Raw genomic sequence first — 20,129 nt, forward strand, 5'->3', positions numbered from 1 at the left:
TCAATCAAAATCCATTTCCCCCCCCCCTTAAAATTAGACCAACTCGAAGTAATACTGATATAAATTAATTTCTCAATTAATCAACTATGTCTTTTAGCTTAACAAAGTAAAATATTTATTTGTGGAACGTGGATTAGTTATAATAATTAAATTGTAAATGATTTTAAATTGACAATTGAAAATATGTACTCGATTAAAACATTATAAGTTGATTTTTAAATTAAAGTAGACATGATTAATGCTCTAAAATTATATGTAGGATATATATAAAATGTATTAGTGTATCTTTTCAAAATGACAAATTGGCATCAAAATGATTAAGAAAATATCCTGACATTTATAAATATTTTTCACCCTATTTGAAATTTAAGAAACTTGATTAATTATATATTGTAATTTGTTTCCATGTTTTGATCATTGATTATTTTACTTACTTTTGATATTAGTTTATATTTCTGTATTGATTATAGTTTTTTTTAAAACTTAATATTATCAAGTATTTAACTCATTGTAGAAAGTGATAAAAAAAATTTTTTTGAGCAATTGTAAATTATTTCTTGGAGAATTTGATTCAAATTGATAATTGGATAAAATATATTGTGATGATGATATATCCTTTTTCACTTGAGGGGTGAACTGGAACGTCATTACAATTGCTAATGGATTTGTTAAATCTCGCTACTCAAGCTCGAGAATCACCATTAATGGTGAATGAGAAGCTACTACAACAATGCTAAGAGAGAACGACTTTGGATTCTCATTTTATGAAAAGTAGTTTTGGAATGAATACAAGCTATCTATTTATACACATTCTAACTCTAACTGAATATGGTTAAATATCTAACTAACAATTGTAATGAACAACCACAGTAATACAAACTATACAATATGTAATTCTTAGGTCTTAATACCCTCCTTCAAGTTGGTGGGGAAGCAGCCACAACCAACTTGGACAATACAGTGGAATGCTTGACTCTTGTGAGGGCCTTAGTTAGGATATCTGCCAACTGCTGATCAATGTGTACATAATGGAGAGTGATGAGCCCTTCTTGAAGTTTAGTTCGGACGAAATGGCAGTCAATCTCAATGTGTTTGGTACGTTCATGGAAAACAAGATTCTGAGCAATGTGCAGTGCAGACTGGCTATCACAAAATACTGGAAATGGACTTGTAGTGGGAATAGTCAATTCACTGAATAACCTATGTAACCAAACCAATTCACCAACGACTTTCCTAAGGGATTTGTATTCAGCCTCAGCTGAAGACAAGGAGATGGTTTCTTGCTTCTTAGACTTCCAACTCACAGGGCTATCACCAAGTAAAACTATATATCCAGTAACAGATTTTCTGGAATCAGGGCATGAAGCCCAATCTGAATCACAAAAGGATCGAACTGTGCAGTCAGTTGAATTGGACATAAAAATCCCTAGTGTAGGATCTTGCTTAAGGTACCTCAACATGTGAAATGATGCTTGCAGATGTGGCTCTCGAGGTGCATGCATGAACTGGCTGAGATGTTGAACCCCATATGCAATATCAAGCCTTGTGTTTGTGAGGAAGTTCAACTTACCAACAAACCTTCGATAATAAGCAGGATCTGAGAGTAAGGGTCCTTCATCAGCTCTTAATTTGATTAAAGGATCAAGAGGAGAAGAGAATGGTGCAAACTGAGTGCAGTTATACTCTTTGAGCAGGTCAAGTGCAAACTTTCGCTGAGAGATGAGTATTCCATTATGTTTATACAAAACCTCCAGGCTAAGGAAATAGTGCAGCTTTCCTAGGTCTTTGATCTTGAAGGTTTCATGAAGATAAGACTTCAAGCTGTTAATTTCAACTAAATCAGTACCAGTAAGTAACACATCATCCACATAAACAGCCACAAATACGATGGAGGAACCTGATTTCTTATAGAACAAAGAATAGTTATTCATAGAGTGAGTATAACCTCTAGAGTTGAGGGCATCAGTCAATCTTGCATACCACTGTCTACTAGCTTGCTTAAGGCCATACAATGACTTATTCAATTTGCAAACAAGCCTAGAGCTACCAGTTTCTATACCCTTAGTTATATCCAGTCCTTGGGGAATGTCCATATAAACTTCTTCATGTAGTTCTCCATGGAGAAATGCATTGTTAACATCCACTTGAAAGATGTCCCAATGCTTCTTAGCTGCAGTGGCAAGCAAAGCTCTGACTGTTGTCATCTTGACAACTGGAGAAAATGTTTCATTGTAATCAATCCTAGCATGTTGTGTATAACCCTTTACTACCAGCCTAGCTTTTAGGCTCTCTACACTACCATATGCTCTGTGTTTTATCTTATACACCCATTTACACCCAATGGGTTTCTTGCCGGGGGTAAAGGTACCAAATCCCATGTATGATTATCATGTAATGCTAGGAACTCATGTGTCATGGATGTTTGCCAGGCAGAGTTCATTGCTGCTTCTTCATAAGATGAAGGCTCACAATCATAAGAAATATTCATCACAAAAGACTGACTAGCAGGTAGTAAATCCTCAGAAACAATTTGGTTAGTGTGCTGATAAGAGGCAGAAAGAGAATTAGAGGAGGACTGAGGTGCATGATGGATAAAATATTTTAAGTATGATGGTGGTTTATGATCTCTAGTGGACTTCCTGAGAACATGATGTATGTTTAGGGAGTTTGGTGCAGAATTATCAGAGTCAGGTACAGTTACATGGGAGTTGTCATGAGTTATGGAATGTTGTTCAGTATTAGAATACACAGGACTTGTGGAGGAGTTATCAGGAATAATATTTGGATTGGAGAATGTAGTACTTGGATCAGGATGTTGAAGGGAATGATCGGGAATGCTGGAATAATAAAAGGGAGATGTGGGAAATTTGATAGTATCAGTTGTCAAAGAAAAGAGGAAAATTGTCTTATGAAACACTACATCGCTGGAGATATGGATCTTTCTAGTGGCTAGGTTCAACATTCTATACCCTTTGGTAGTAGGTGGATACCCTATGAAGACATGAGGGATGGTCTTTGGATCAAATTTGGTTCTATGGACTTTTGGTATGGTAGGATAGCATAGGCAACCAAAGCTTCTTAAGTGGGAATAAGATGGTGTGACTTGGTGTAATACTTCAGTGGGAGATTTATTGTGTAGGATTGGTGAATGCAGTCTGTTAATGATGTAGGTGGCTGTTAAGATACACTCACCCCAATACTTGGTTGGTAGTTTAGATTGAAATAACAAGCCCTAGCAGTCTCAAGTAGGTATTTGTGCTTCTTTTCTAATACATCATTTTGTTGTGGTGTGTGTGGCAGGTTTTCTGGTGTATAATCCCTTTGGACTGTAAGAATGAATTTGCCGCATTATTGGAGAATTCCAGACCATTATCTGATCTGATGATCTTGATTGAAGTGTGAAACTGGGTCTCAACCACAAGTACAAAAGCTTGAATTACACCAAAGGAATTGCTTTTACAACTCAACAAATGTGTCCAGGTTGCCCTACTGTGATCATCAACTAAGGTAAGAAAGTATTTGTAGTTGTCATATGTTTTAATGTGGTATGGCCCCCAAAGATCTATGTGTAGCAGGTCAAAACAGTGGGGTGAAGTAGTGATTCTATTGGGAAAGGACAGCCTAGATTGTCTAGCCATAGGACAAATTGGACAAAAGAAAAACTGTTTTGGTGAAAAAGTCACAGGGATGGAAGTCAATTTCTTCATTTTTACAAAGGGAACATGGCCTAATCTATAATGCCATATTAGGTCTGTAGCATTAGCATGAGACATAGAAGGATCAATAACAGAATTAGCATGGGACATGTAAGAATTGGAAGCTGAAATATTGTTTTTATTATCATCAAATGATTTTGTTACATCAGAAATACAAAAATGAAGATGAGAACTATATAGATAATTGTCTTTATTTTCAGTAGAGAAACAGGAAACAGAAGAGTTCCTCATTTGTACACAGTGAGAGCAAAGGAAATACAATCCATCATGCATTCTACCAATCTCCAGAGGCCTCCTCAGTGAAGGGGCCTGCAGTAGACATGAAGAGTTAGTAAAGAATGCAGTACATTGGAGGTGATCTGTCAAAGCACTGATAGAGATCAGATTATATTGGGAGGTAGGTATGAAAAGGACATTGGATAAAATGATCCCAGAGGTCAGTGGTGTCTCTCCAATTTTTGTTACCTTAACTTTATATCCATTAGGTAAACTTACAAGTATAGGATATTGTATTGTGATGAGTTTGGGCAGGTGATTCTTATTAAAGGTAATGTGGTGTGTGGCTCCAGAATCTAATATCTACAAGTCAGTTTTTGCTTTGAAACAACCACATGAAAGTTTGCCATAATCAATGGAAGAGTTACAAGCAATTATACCTGCAAAGTTAGCAGCTCGATTAGCAGGTGTTGATGCAGCGAATGGATCTTTCATGTTTCCTCCTTGGGAGGCTTGCAGCCTGTTGATCAAGTGATTGTATTGTTCTGTCGACAAGGTGTTGAGATGTCCATTCTAAGAAGGAAGATCATCTCTCTCACTCGAACAAGAGGGTAGCTCTCCATGAGCATGAACATTTGTTGTAGTACCTTTTCATTTATACCCTCTGTAATTGGGATTGAAATTGAAGTTATTGGGATTGAAATTGGAGTTGAATGGATTTTTCTAAGTATTGTTGTTGTTAGGTCCTGGGCTAGAAGATGGCTTATCAGGATAACCATGCAACTTGTAACACTTATCTTTCGTATGGCCCAACCTCTTACAATGTTCACAGAAAGGTCTTGTTCCTCTTCCCCCAGTGTTCTGCGTGTAGTTAGTGTGGAAGCCTCGTCCACCTGAGTGGCCTCCAATATGTCGCGACTGTCTAGTTGAGGAGCTAGCACAAATAGAGGGTGAATCTGCAAAAAAATGATTGTTAGGCTTAAACTCTCTTTGTTTCTCCTCCTGAATTAAGAGAGCAAATGCCTGGCCCATAGAAGGCAATGGTTTCATCATGAGGATGCTATCACGAATGATAGTGTATGCTTCATTGAGGCCCATAAGAAACTGGATTGGTCGTCTATCTTGTTCTACCTTATGCATAGTGTCCTTGGCACCACAAGTACACAAGCAGCTGCACTGATTTTTCACACATAAATTGCTGAGTTCCTCCCAAAGTTTCTTCATCTTGGTATAGTAGGAAGTGATATCTAGAGATCCCTGACTTAGATCGTTAATCTCTTTTTGGATATGATATAACTTGGCACCATTAGTTTGATCATATCGATCCTTTAGCTCACTCCATAATTCCAATGAATCAAACACGTACTCGACACTATCAACAATGTCTTTGCTTAGGGAATTGAGGATCCATGAAGTAACCATGGTATCACATCGTTCCCATTGGCGATAATTGGGGAAAGTCGATGATGGTTTTAAGCACTCTCCATTGATGAAGCCCAACTTGTTCTTCACTAACAGCGAACGGAGAACACCTCTCTTCTATGAACTAAAACCAACTCCATCGAAAGGAACATGGACCAACACCGCACCTGCACTATCAGAATGATGAATATACAATTGACTTCTTACATCAATGTGAGTCGGAATAGAAGATTCAACAGCTGGATCGACAACTTCAACCATTATGAGAATTGAATAGATCGAAACGCAGAGATATGAGATCGAGAGAAATTGAATCGATAGAATCGTGAATCGTGAATCGTGAAGAGGGAAGCAGAGTAAACACCAAGGAAAGAGAGAAGAATGAAATTGAGGAAAAGAAATGTTGTTAAGGCTCTGATACCATGTTAAATCTCGCTACTCGAGCTCGAGAATCACCATTAATGGTGAATGAGAAGCTACTACAACAATGCTAAGAGAGAACGACTTTGGATTCTCATTTTATGAAAAGTAGTTTTGGAATGAATACAAGCTATCTATTTATACACATTCTAACTCTAACTGAATATGGTTAAATATCTAACTAACTATTGTAACTAACACCCACAGTAATACAAACTATACAATATGTAATTCTTAGGTCTTAATAGGATTTAACAACATATGTATAATAATGCTATTAATAAAGTTGTTTATGCCTTTGCATGTCCAAATTTTGAACGTCATTACAGGAGAATGTTGTAGATGAACAAGACAATGAGTCATTAGAGCTTGTTCATTAGGTCCAAAATTTGGGAGTATTAGTGGAAGAGATGCAAAAAAAAACACCAATGAATTGTCTTTTCTATGACTAAAAAGTGGTCTCCTAAAATTTGATTTTATAATATAAAAATTATTCCTCACGAGTCATGAGAGATATGCATGAGGAATAATTATAATTATTATTATTATATACTATCTAATAAAGGAGAATAGCAATAGACCGTCAACAGGTTTGCTTGTGCTGCCTGCTTATTCCCCTTGGCTGCCTCTTCTATATGCTCTTTATTTATATATAAAAAAAAAACTGCTACATCCAATTAAAAAATGGAAAAAAACCTGCTATATGCTCCCTCTTCTTCATCCAATGAAAAAAATGTGGAATTCATTTAAGATTTCAATTGTAAACTTACTTTTTTAAGATTCTTCCTAAGATGGGGTCATGAAAATATTTTGTGGGCATTAGGGGTGTTCACGGGTTGGTTTGGATCGGTTATTGGTCAAAACCAAAACCAAATCAACTTAATCGGTTTTAAAATTATCAAAATCAAACCAGACCAAATATAATATACATTTATCGGTTTGGTGATTATCGGTTTCGGTTTGGTTTGGTTCGGTTATTAACCATACACAAAAATAAAAGAAACAATTCATTTAAAATGTGAAAAAAAGACACTCATATACATGAAATCAATAAGATAAATGTTTCATATTGGGCATTTTTGCTTTCAATAAGTAAATTATAAAGAAATTTGAATGAAAATATGTATAAGATCTTTAAAATTGTTTATAAAAACAATATATTAAGTATGTATATTAATAAAATATATGTATATAATTCATCAGTTCGGTTTGGTTATTTCTTCGGGTTTTTTTTTAATAAAATCATAACCAAACCAAATACTATCAGTTTTCAAAAATCTAAAACCAAACCAAACCAAACCCAAATAAAATTGGTTTTATTTTATCGGTTTGGTTTGGTTTTTCGATTTGGATCGATTTTTATCCAAACCGTGAACACCCCTAGTGGGCATCATTTATATTTTATATTTATCATGTTTATTTTTATTATTTATTTTTAATTATATTATAATTAATTCTTAAAAGTCTATCAGTGAAATATATCACAAATAAATATGGGAATATTACGCGATTAAACAAACTTATACTATTTAAGTACTCATCATAGCTATAGTTTGCTATAATTACCATTCGCGACTAACATTATACATTAATTACATGAGTTGACTTCGAGTTTGTATAATTAGTCACGTTTGTATATGTATAATTCGCTAGAATATACAAATACATATGTGTAATATACAATTATCTAACGGATATACATATACAATTCACCTATCTCCCACTCTCTACCCTCTCTTGATCGGCTCTCTCCTCCCTCTCTCAATCTCGCTTACCATATATACAAATGCATAATTGTAGACACGTAATTTTTGATCGAACATAAGGTTTTACATTTTTTTTAGATATTTTAATTTTATATATTTTAGTAAGTTTATTTTAAAAGATTTGAAAATAACAAAAAAAATTGTTTTATTTTTTATTTTAGTTTAATAAATAATATTCTTATTATATTATATTCTTATTATATTAAAAAAAAAAACTAACACTAACTAGAGGTGTCAATATGGGCTAGCCCATCCCATCCGGGCTAACCCATACAGGCTTTGAAATTTGACAGGTCAAGCCGGGCTAGCCCATTTTTTGTGTGGGCCAGAAAATAGTTGGCCCAGCCCACAAGTACGTGGGCTACGGGCTTGCCGGGCCAGCCTTTTTTTCTTAAAAGTATATTTTTTATAATTTTTTAATTAAATTATTATAATTTTAAAATATTATCATAAATATTGACAAGGCAATATTATATGGTGTTAGTGTTACTACTTGTTAATTAAATCCACAAATAAAATTATTTTTATAATATTTATTAAGTTTGCTTTCAAGTAAAAGCATAAATAGCTAAATAGAAATATTAACTTAAGATTTTGAGTGTAGACTCCTGTTATTTTTAATACTCTATTTTATTTTTATTTTTTAATTAATTTTTTTTGGCCCACGGGCCGGCCCTATCCATATTTCTCAAGCCCCACAAATTGATAGGCTTATTCAGGTTAGGCTAAAAAGTCCTTTTCTTAAATGGGCTCCAAAAATCATAGCCCAGCCCCATCAAATCACGGGTTAGGCCAGGCCGGCCCAACGGGCCTAGCCCATATTGACGGCTCTAACACTAACCCATTACCCTCACCCCACCTCTTTTCACCCTACACCACACGTCTGCACACACACAAAACACATAACTGTATAGCATTAGTTATACATGACATGAAAAAGTGTACCAAATAAGATACTACTAATACATACACCTAATGCATGCATTAAACGCTATACACATACATTACTATATACACAGAAAACGACTACAACACCCAGAACACCCATATACACATACATTTATACACCCACCAAAAACAATACAAAAATCAGCATACCCACGCACACATTTGCACAATACTAAACTCCAATGCGCATATGCCCCAAAACCAACATACATACGGACAACACCCAATAAAATATCCACGCACAACAATAAAAGATTTGTGGGTGTTTCAATCGAGATTCGATCAAATCCTACGATATTTATTTTCTTCATTTGAGGTTCAACTTTATCATATCTTTTTATTTTATTTATGGAATTTGATGTAATTATGTGATGAGTTTTTTTTAATAATTTTGTTTCATTCATAATTTGATTGAAATGAATATTGTCATCTTGATTTTATTTTGAGAGATTACATAAACTGCTCACATGATTAGTCACCTTGAGTTATTATTTATGTTATTTCTTAGTGCAAATCTCTAAAAGATGAATAATATCTTATTATTCTGTAAGATTTTTATTTTTTTTGTTGTAATTCAATTTTATGATGCCTAAGCTAATGTTTTTATGCTATTATTGTAGCTTAATATGGATGTCAATTGCCTATTTAAATTTATGTATTTTTGAATAAATGAGTCATTATCCAATAAACAAGCAAATGAGTTATATTATTAAACTTGAATTTACTCCATTTTGGGTTGGTGGAATCCTTTGATATAGGGACTAATTTAATTAAAAAATCATTATTGATTAATATAATAATGGAATACAAAGATTAGTTGTCTTGAATTCACAAAAATAAGAGTAAGAATTTTTAATACTAGATGAGTTTTAGGCACGTTAAAAATATTTGTTTCAATTAAGAATGTGGTTGCACATCTTTTTGAGACATTAAAAGAAACTCAAGGATGCGGTGACGCACCTTGTTGAATATTACAATTAACTTTCATTAATCTAAAGTATAGACTTCTAGACAAAATTATTAAGTGTGATACAAAGAAGACAGTTATGCCTCTAAATGTCAAGACCAAGAATGCAGTTACGCATCTAGGCTGAGACCAATAAAATTTCAACAGTAAAAATTGTGAGCAAATCATGGCCTCTAGTAATAAATCCAAAAATAATTTAAGTCAAGTATAAGTTGATAAAAGCGACCATGCTAGAACCATGAGACTCGAGGGATGCCTAATACCTTCCCCTCGGTCAATAGAATTCCTTACATGAATTTCTAGTTTGCAGATCATATTAAAGAGTCATTTCTTTTTTATTAGGGATTAAACAAAAATGTGACTTGGAACACCATTACTCAATTCCAAGTGGCGACTCTGAAACAAATAAAATAATCCCTAAATCAATATTGTCACTTAAATTGGAAAAACCCTCCGCCGTGCAAAAAAGGGATGTGACAATAATATACAATTATCTAACCGATATACATATACAATTCACCTCTCCCACTCTCTGCCCAATCTCACTCGCCTCTCTCCTCCCTCTCCCAGTCTCGCTTGCCATATATACAATATACATATGTATAATATACAATTATCTAATTGATATACATATACAATTCACCTCTCTCCCATTATTTGCCCTCTCTCGTTGGCCTCTCTTCTCTCTCCCAGTCTTGCTCGCCTCTCTCCTCCCTATAACATGTAGCTACGAATTGTAATTATCAAACTATTGCTATGGAGAGTAATTAGACTATTTTTGAGTGGCTATATGTGTCATCAATAAACATTACGAATTTCAAATAATGATGATTGGGCCCATGCAAAGCACGAATTTCCCCTTTCTAGTCATCCTATAAATGTCGATCTTCACAATATTACAAATTTGACTTCCACATCCTAATAAATACTGTACACTATATGATACATATAATATGCTCATCTATAAAATGGTTATTTTAAGCAATATATGTTAACAAAATGATCTCTCTGAAGATTGTTATTATCATGGAAAAGAATTTTAAATATTGTTGACTCTTATAACAAATATTGACTATTAGGTGGAGACTTTAATGGGATAGTTTGTGCTACTAAAAAAATTAATACGTAATATAACTTTTAAAATAACTTTAAAACTTACGTTTTTTAATTGCCTTAATTATTGTAATATGTTGGACTTAAGATTTCGGAGAAGTAAGTACACCTGGTCCAATAGAAAAAAGACACGGCAATAACTTCCAAAGCATTTGGATAGGATTAATATGTATATTAATTTATTTGGCGTATTTCTTTTATACTCCATTAAAAAAGAAAAAAAATTCCTTTCATTAGTAACTCTTTAAATTTTAAAAAGTAACATAATTTATCATAATTAACAACATATATAATTCAATTTAAAAATAAAACCACCCACTTTTACACCCAAACCTGCTGACCCAGCCACTTCTTTTTAATTTATATTTATATCTTCTTTTACAAAAAAAAAATAGGCCAAATGACCTGGGAGATCCTTATACTTAGCTTCGTTTGTCACCTGGACCCTTCTACTCACGATTTTGCCAATTGAACACTTAAAATTATTAAAACATAGTATTTTAAACCCCTCTGATCATGTGTGTCTCTCAATCGTGCTGATGTGGATAACACCTTACTCTCCACATCAGAAATATATTGCCACATCATTTTTTTTATTACAAATAATATTTTTTAAAAAGAAATCTCAAACTAATCTCCAAAATCTTTTCTTTCTTGATTTCTTTCTATTTTTTCTTCTCTTCCCATATTTTCCATCTATTTTGCTACTAATCATTCATTTTTTCTTCCTAGTGAATTTTTTACGTTGAAGAGGAATTAGAGATAAGCAAAGCTTTGTTATGTTTTTTATTACTATATAAATTTTGCTATTTTAATGGTGATGAGAAATAAAGTGACTCGAATGGAAGATAAAAGAAAGAAGAGAAGGAGACAAAAAATGGGTCATTATAGAAAACTCATCAAAAATGCTCTCAATAAAATTGCCTTACATTTAGAAAGAATCTCAAACATGTCTTTCAAAAACCCATTTAAAATCCGCATCTATTTCACAATTTAGAACCTCTTTTTCTTCCTCTCTTTTACCCAAATCTAAATAAATATCTTTTTCTCAATCATTATAGAATTCTCAAATGATAGGTAGCATATGAGAAGAGAAAGAGGAAGAATAGTGGGTAAGAGTATTGGAAGAGATTGAAGAAGATGTGTGTGGTGATGGTGGGGTTGGGTGAAATTATGAGGAGGAAGAAGAAGAAACGTACAACATATTGGGAAACTGATTTTTTTTTTAATTGTTATATTTTTCTTTTAATTATTATTATTTTTTAAAATTAAATAGTTGTCTTCACTTGCTTTTAAACACGTGTAACCACTCTCTTGATCTGATTCAACAAAAATACACCACATAAGCTTAGTCAACGGTCAAAAGAGTTTAAAATAGTGTATTTTAATAACTTTAAGTGTTCAGTTGGCAAAGTCGTGAGTAGAAGGGTCTAGGTGACAAACGAAGCCAAGTATAAAGGTCTTTCAGGGAATTCCGCCAAAAAAATAATAATAATAAAAAGAAATCTTGCATTTCTAAAACCTCTATCACAAGTAGAGCCAAACGACCCCTTAACACACTAGGTCTTACATATACATCATCTACTTCTATTTAAGTCTATATTCTCTACTCTCATCTTGCTCTCTTCTTCCGTCAGAGAACCAGGTACTTTCTCGATTCTATTTTCTCTGGGATTTTGCTATCGATGATGTTAGATTTAGGGTTTTCCCGGACTAGATCTTTCGTTTTGCTTAGATGATCCGTTCTTCATATTAGTATTGTAACTGCAGATCTGAAAATTTTGACCACCTGATTGCTTCATATCTGAATTTATTTGATTCATTTCACTCGTAGATTTAATTGAAGGTAACTAATACTATTAGCTTAGCTAGCGTTCCGGGAGAATCTACTCAGTTCATAACTATCTATCTATATCTGTAAAGCAAGGGCTAAAGCTTTCGTGCTTATTGTTATTGTTAGTTTTTCTAAGATTTGAGTAATTTTGAAGGTATCATATAGTAACAGGAAAGTTGAGGAATGAAACAGAACCTATGCTATTTTTATCTCCTCGATTTAACAGTGCTATGTCAATAAATTGCCAAAAACACAAGGAAGACGAAGGATTTAGATCGGTTGCTAGGTAAGCTATAATTTAAGTAACAAAAGAAGAAAAAAAAAAGGAGTATTTGAAATTGAAATTGTGGAATTTTTTCGTGAAAGTTGAAGCTGTTTTGGCATAAACTTTACTTGGAAAAGGAGTTTGTGAAGATTGGTGAGTAGAACCTAATATTTCACTTGAAAATAAACCTGATATACACCTTCATATCAGTATTTCAAACTTTCACTTGAAGTTTAGTATTTGAAAACACTCTCGGAAAATTCAGTATTTGCTAAATACTCGTGGCCAGATTCAACAGTTACAAATATTGAAATAACATCTTGTTCTCCTGAATAAAAAATGTAAATTAAATCTGTTTTAAGTAATTGTTTTTTTAATGCATGACGTTTTTTTAAAAATAATGACCAGTAGACCACTGGTTCGAGCTGTGGAAACAGCCTCTTGCAGAAATGCAGGGTAAGGCCACGTGCAATTGATTTTGTGGTCTGGCCCTTCACCGGCCTGCGCATAGAGGGAGCTTAGTGCAATGGGCTGCTTTTTTATTTTTTTAAATTAAATTAAAGAGCAAGTAGTGAATTCCCGTTAACGCTTGGAGGTATGACTTTACACAAAGTGCTCCCTTAACTAGTATCTAAATTCTGAGGAGTTGCTGAAGATTCTTTTAATATCTAACGGCACACAACATGCCCCATCTGAAGTGCCTTTTGCAGTACCCTATGCTATTGGTAGGATTGGTTTCTTTTCCACAACATTTGTTAATCACCAGTTTCTTCAGGTGTATGCTTAAATAAAGAACATATGCCCACTTTATAATTTAAAGGTTCATTTTTGGTCAACTCGATCACCTCCTTTAATTATAGTTGAGAGGCAAAAACCTGCCTATATACGGAATAGTAGCACACTGCTTAACCATTATTCTACGGTTTGAGAAAATGAATTTCTTAATAGTCACCACCTCTTATTACACTTGGAAGCTTGAGTAAAGCTCATAGGAATTAACTGTCTCAGAAATAGTTCACGAGGTATTGAACTCTGCTGCCAATAATTCAAGGGACTCAGTTCACTTGAAATTAATTGTGGAGAATGGTGATAGATAGATCCAGAAGTTGCTGTTTAGCTGTTTCTGAGGGCATGTTTTGTGGTATCCAGAATGTGATGTTCAATTACCTTTATATTTGTTGAATCAGGTGTAATTTCACATACAACAAAAATGGCCGACTCTTCGCGTGAAGAAAATGTGTACTTGGCCAAGCTGGCTGAGCAGGCTGAGCGATACGAGGAAATGATTGAGTTCATGGAGAAGGTTGCAAAGACAGCAGATGTTGAGGAGCTGACTGTTGAGGAAAGGAATCTTCTTTCAGTGGCCTACAAAAATGTAATTGGCGCAAGAAGAGCCTCATGGAGGATAATCTCTTCAATTGAGCAAAAGGAGGAAAGCCGTGGAAATGAAGACCATGTCAACACTATTAAAGAATACAGAAGCAAAATTGAGGCTGAACTTAGCAAGATCTGTGATGGGATTTTGAGCCTCCTTGAGTCCAATTTAATACCATCGGCCTCAACAGCTGAGTCCAAAGTTTTTTACTTGAAGATGAAAGGTGACTACCATAGGTACCTGGCTGAGTTTAAAACAGGGACAGAGAGGAAAGAAGCCGCTGAGAACACTTTGTTGGCATACAAGTCTGCTCAGGTAGGTGTTCTATGGTGAACACTGTCAGTATTTCTTTGTAATAAACAATTCTGTTTTTTTAATGTGTTCTGTTGTAGGATATTGCTTTGGCTGAACTGGCTCCTACTCACCCAATCAGGCTGGGACTTGCCCTTAACTTTTCCGTTTTCTATTATGAAATTCTCAACTCACCTGATCGTGCTTGTAACCTTGCGAAACAGGTAAAATTCTATGCTTCTGTTGATTCTTTGACTTGAATTACTCTCTCTCTCTCTCTGGTTAACTAACTTAGTCGGACTATCTTCCTCGTTCTTATAGATGATTTGTCATGCTTGTCTATGGAACATTTATTTACTTGTACCATACTAAGTTTAAAAAAAAAACATTTATTTACTTGTACCATACTAATTTCTTTGTAAAAAAGGGAAAAGATCGTTGTACTACTTCAAGCTATGCATGTACGTTTCGATTGGGAATCAACTTTAGCTTTGGTGCCTCGTAATGACAATGAAGCTTGGTGTATGATGTTTGAGTGATAGGAATGTTTTTTTTTAATATTTTGAATGATTTGATTTATGCCTGCCATTTTCTCTGGTTGGAGTAAAGTGCTTTGTCTTTCCGTAATGCGTAATTCTTCTCCTTTTTCAAACCGGAAGGAGAGCTTATTTCTTTGCGTTCTTTCCTGTGGTTTCCTATTCTTGTCAGGATCTTGTCTAGGGTTGAGGTTGTTTTCCACACTAAAATTTCGATTGATGCTTGTTCAGGTTTTTGTCCTTGTCTATGTCCTAGGCTCCTAGCAGCAAAGTATTTAGTGCTAAGTTCTTTATTAGGTACAGTTAGTTGTGGACATCCTTTTTTAAACTTAGGGTGATAGTTCATCTGACCACTTTGTAGGTTACGTCTTATATTACAGTGCTGCCATTAGAATTAGCTGTCTTTGTACCTATATGTTGGTCATAGATATTTTCTATTACTCGATGACTGATGAGACAAGAATATTGCATAAACTAGTCTATTGAAAGAGGGTAATTTCATTTAACTTGCTTAGAGATAGCAATTACGTTTGAATTCGGAATTCTAAACCTATATCTAATGCATTCTGAATAACTTTTTGCTTGTGCCCCAATATGATCATTTAATTGACAGTTTGACTTGTGCGACCCAAGTAATAAATCTTTTTGCTCCTGTACTCAAAGTCAGTCGCAATAAACTGTTAGGATAATTTAGTAGACTAGGAACCAGCATCTTCTTATTACTAGAGTGGTAGGATGAATTAGAGTCTAACTTTGATGTTGGAATTATCTACCTTTTCCTTTTTTTTTCTTAGCTGAATATTTTGGAATGCCCGTTATTTGACTTTGTAAACTTAGGCAGAATTAGTTTGAGAGTAACAGCCACTAGTACTCTGTCACAACCCTAATTAGTTGGGATGGGCTATATTAACTTCAAAATTTATTTTAATTCTTATATAATTGTTTCATAAATACTTAATAAGTTATTCTTTAAAACTAATTAGGGGTTCTCCTTATTTTTAAGAAGGACCAATTAGGGGCTCTCTAGCACAAGTGGTTCTTTACTTTTGCATGGACATACAAATTTCTAAAAAAACTCCGAATAAAACCAAATTGGACGTTGTTTGCACCTGCAACTAATTGGCGTCATTGCTATCAGTCTTTTTCTTCCATTGGATTCTGTTTTTCGACAAGTCTGCATAGATCCAAAGGATGGTAGGGCCTTTGAGACAAAATCTTAACATGTTATTTTCGTTCTACCTTGTCGTCTTTAATATCTTCAGTCATCATACATCTACGGAACACTTGATTTACATAGGACATAACCAAATCATCCCAGTCAGGTTCTTTTGTCTTATGTCCTAAGTGTGCAGTAGTACATTCGGTCTTAATTTGTTTGGTCTCACATCTTTCCGAACATTTGCCTTGTTATATAACTGACCTTGTAAGCACAACATTTATTTTCACATAACATTGTTGGCATCATAGCTGCTCTACAAAGCTCGTCTTTCACTAGTATAGGAATTTCTTATGGCATTACTGTAAACTCCTCCATCTTACCCATCATATTTTAACTTTATGAAATACATTTTCATATTCATGAAACACTAGACCTAGATTCTTGAATTACCTATATTTAAACACCATAATTTCGTCTAATGCTGCTTTAACTTCATCATGGAGAGTCAAAGTTAGTGTGTATATTCTGTCTCATTTTCACTTGCTCTAAAATCCTTACTCTCCACTGTGTTCCCATGTTCAAGCATTTGGTTGACTCCCTCTCAGTAGCTTCATTAGTTAACACAAGGCAAATCCTTGATTTGAACTGCTATATCACCTCCATTGTTCTCACAATGACGACAATTCTTTACCACATATCGTTTAAGGTATTTCTATTAACCATGTGAGGAATTAAGTCCGCCAAAGTGATAGAATCATATTGGCATTCTTTTCCATGTGGCTCATTTCTTAATTTTGACAAGTACTTTCCACGATACCATTGAGAGACATTCCCTTTGTGCAAGACGTACACATGGCAGCAGGGTAATATAGAAATAGTGGTTCTTCAGGAAAAAAAAAAACTTCATTTATACAAATCTGTACACTTAAGAGTGCTCCAAAAATAAAAACTGAAATATGAGAATTTAATTCCAGAGGGTCTCCTATTTCTTCTTCTCCGAATTTTCCCTATTACAGCATGCAGAATCACTGTCCAAAATGTATTCCTAGTTTTGCTTCCTATAGCATGGCATCCATTGCTCGAAAAATGCTTGGCATAATCTAGCCAACTCCGATCAAATTCAGCATCTTATTCCTATTGTAGTGGTAAATTTGCATCTGATTGGCTTATGACTGTCCATCTTAGCCTCCTACATGACCCCAACATTAGAAAACTCTAGCTTGGACCTCTTCTTTTCCTTAACTTTTCAGTAGTTCAATATCAAACTAAAAATTGTTGTTAGGGGCTAGAGATAGCCAGACATCCACAGTAGGAGATTCATGTGTTTTAGTTTCATATGTCCATCATCTCAAGCTCAGAATCTATTTCATGTTCAAAACTTGTCTTTGAGTTCTTTAATTAATCATCATTGTTTAATTAAAATATCGTCAAGATATCTTGGTATATCACAACGAAATCTTCAATGTTTTGCACAAAAAAAAGTTCATTGTAAGAAATCTTATTATATTCCATGGAAATGGCTAAATTCTTGGACAATACATACATTTTTTTTTGGAGGAAGCTACTTATATAACTTGATTAAATATATATATTTTCTTTTATTGAAGAGTAATTGATTTGGTAGTGTCATGTTGGAATATAGAGCCTGTTTGGATTGGCTTATTTAGGTGCTTTTAAGCACTTTTGTAGTGTTTGGGTAAATTATTTTTAAAAAAAAGTACTTTTAAGTCAATAAAACAATAAGCCATAAGTTTGAATTTCTTACTTATGGCTTATGCTTACAAGTCATAACTTATAAGCCCAACCAAAAAGGCTCATAGTCACCTAACATGTGTTTGGAAGCAAATTAATATATATATTTTTTGTACAAAATAAACCCCCAATAAGCTGAAAAACCTGACAATAACCGAAGCAATGGAAAACCGACTTAATTGGTTTGATGCTCTTTTAGAGAAAAGCTGACCAATCCGAGCCGCAAACACCCCTAGTTTTAAGTGCTATTATGTTTGTCTTTGTTTTAGTTAGTTTTTTTCTTTCCTTCCGTCTTTCCCTTTTTGATTGAAGTAGTACACACTTTTGCGGCCCTACCAAAGCTGCAAGAATTGAAAAGTAAAGATGAATAATCCCAGAGTTTCTACCTATCTATAAAATAATCCTAGAATTTGTAGAAACTTGCTAGGAGTACAGAACAGTCCTCTTCTATTTTGCTCATTGTAAATGTGGTTTCAGTACGTCTTCTACTTATATGTACAAATACATATATGTTACAATCTCAAAAAAAAATCTTGAGACAAAAATATACTCCTATTATTAGTGGAGGAGATATTTATAAGCAATGTTGTTAAATTGCAGGCATTTGATGAAGCCATCTCAGAGTTGGATACACTGGGTGAGGAATCTTACAAGGACAGTACATTGATCATGCAACTACTCCGAGACAATCTCACTCTTTGGACTTCAGACAATGCGGTCTCTCTCTCTCTCTCTCACACACACACACACACATTTAGTCCCATGCACTAACAATATTTTTTGGATTATCCTGTGTATATCCAGAAAAATGGACTAGCTAGTTCCTGATTTGCTAAATTCTGGAATATTACACTTGTTTTAACTCTTGACATGCTGATGTTGAATGTGTTTTTGTTGTAAACTATTCTAATTCCAGGATGATGCTGGGGATGATATCAAGGAAGCTTCAAAACCTGAGTCAGGCGAGGGGCAGCAGTGATGAGATAGTAGCATAGTCCTGTAGTTTTTATCTTATAGGGATGTTGGTAGAAGATATAGCAAGATAGTGAATTTAGATCTCCGATGGTTGTCACTGTTGAAACGGTTCAATATAAAACATGTCTTAGTGTGGTAAGAATATGTGGTTAAGTCGATCGTGTAGTGCTATGATCATTAGAGTTGAATTGGTAGCATTACTTGCTTGTGTTGATAACTTTGCTCGTATTTTTGGTCTCATTTGCATGTTTGTGTGATTGAATTTGCATTTGATAATCCTGGAAATATTTTGTCATCTCTACCCCCTGGGAATCACATGGAAGAGAAATAGTATTGGCATGTGGACCAAAAGCTTTCTGGTTCTGTGTGATCGAACACGATTGTTGCATTGATAGAAGGTACTAACACTTCTTTTTAGCTGTGACAACGTCAGTCAACAATTTTATCTTAACCTCTTAGCATATGTTCTTTTTGATACTTTGGGTGGAGACTAGATTCGAGTAGATAAAAGATGTAAGAACTTTAATATTGAAGATGTTATAAAATAAAATAAAAACTAGTGCAAGAATAAATTACACGAGAAGAGAGGGTAAGGATATACTACACAACAAAAGAGGGATGGGACAATTATTTTCTTTGACTTTCGTTTATGAACTTTTCGTTACATTATGGTAAGGTAAAAGAACACTTCTACTGCAAAAAGGAAAAGTATTTACAAGTGATTTCCCTTACTTTTATATCCCTGTTTTTAACTATTATCAAAGAGGAAGAATATATACTTTGATGGTACTAAAGTTATCTTCATGGAACACTTTTTTAACAAAATCGGATCTACAACATATTTTCATAATAAGATGATTTGGGTATTGTAGTGTGTGATTCATTCTCTTTTTTAAGAAACTTGTTGAATGGTGAAGAAAAAGTCTTCATTCTCTTGTTAATTTTTTTTTTGTTAGACGGTGAAGAAAAAGAAAATTGGATTGTATTAACTCTGATAAGAATTAAAATAGGGTTAATTTAAATGTCTAAGTAATTTAATTTAACTGTCAAATCTTAAGGGTATTTTATGTATTTTCTCTTGTTGAAACTAGACTCTATTTATTTAGTTAAGTAGCTATTACAACAGACATGCAAATATTAAAATTGCCAAAATTTTACCAAGTTATTACAAACAAAAGGCTAATCTTTCTACTTACTACTATGCCCTCATATATCGTCTACATAACTTGGCATGACCCAAAAGAAGAATTCATACAAAAATATTAATCGATCGGGAGATGATCTAGTAAAAATCTTCAATTGCGAAAACATATACCATCTTATTGCCTTCTCTAAAGTTATTGATGTATTGGAGAATTCCTCAATTTATTCAAA

At 34.0% G+C, this 20,129-nt stretch overlaps 2 protein-coding genes across 2 annotated transcripts; one reads left to right on the forward strand and one right to left on the reverse strand.

Moving 5' to 3' along the window:
- Nucleotides 1-4,655: 4,655 nt before the first annotated feature.
- LOC107060567 (uncharacterized) lies at nt 4,656-5,354 on the reverse strand. The gene has a single exon (XM_015308582.1). The coding sequence runs from the start codon at nt 5,352-5,354 to the stop codon at nt 4,656-4,658; it is 699 nt and encodes a 232-aa protein (XP_015164068.1).
- Nucleotides 5,355-12,118: 6,764 nt separating this feature from the next.
- Nucleotides 12,119-19,048, forward strand: LOC102579744 (14-3-3 protein 4). Its single transcript, XM_006346860.2, has 5 exons — nt 12,119-12,213; nt 13,855-14,357; nt 14,435-14,557; nt 18,381-18,497; nt 18,697-19,048. Exons 2-5 carry the CDS (start codon nt 13,878-13,880, stop codon nt 18,757-18,759), a joined length of 783 nt encoding a protein of 260 aa, XP_006346922.1. The 5' UTR covers nt 12,119-12,213; nt 13,855-13,877; the 3' UTR covers nt 18,760-19,048.
- The last annotated feature ends 1,081 nt before the right edge of the window (nt 19,049-20,129 follow it).

This window comes from Solanum tuberosum, unplaced genomic scaffold (assembly GCF_000226075.1).
Source record: "Solanum tuberosum cultivar DM 1-3 516 R44 unplaced genomic scaffold, SolTub_3.0 scf00085, whole genome shotgun sequence".
NCBI classification, from domain to species: Eukaryota; Viridiplantae; Streptophyta; class Magnoliopsida; order Solanales; family Solanaceae; genus Solanum; species Solanum tuberosum.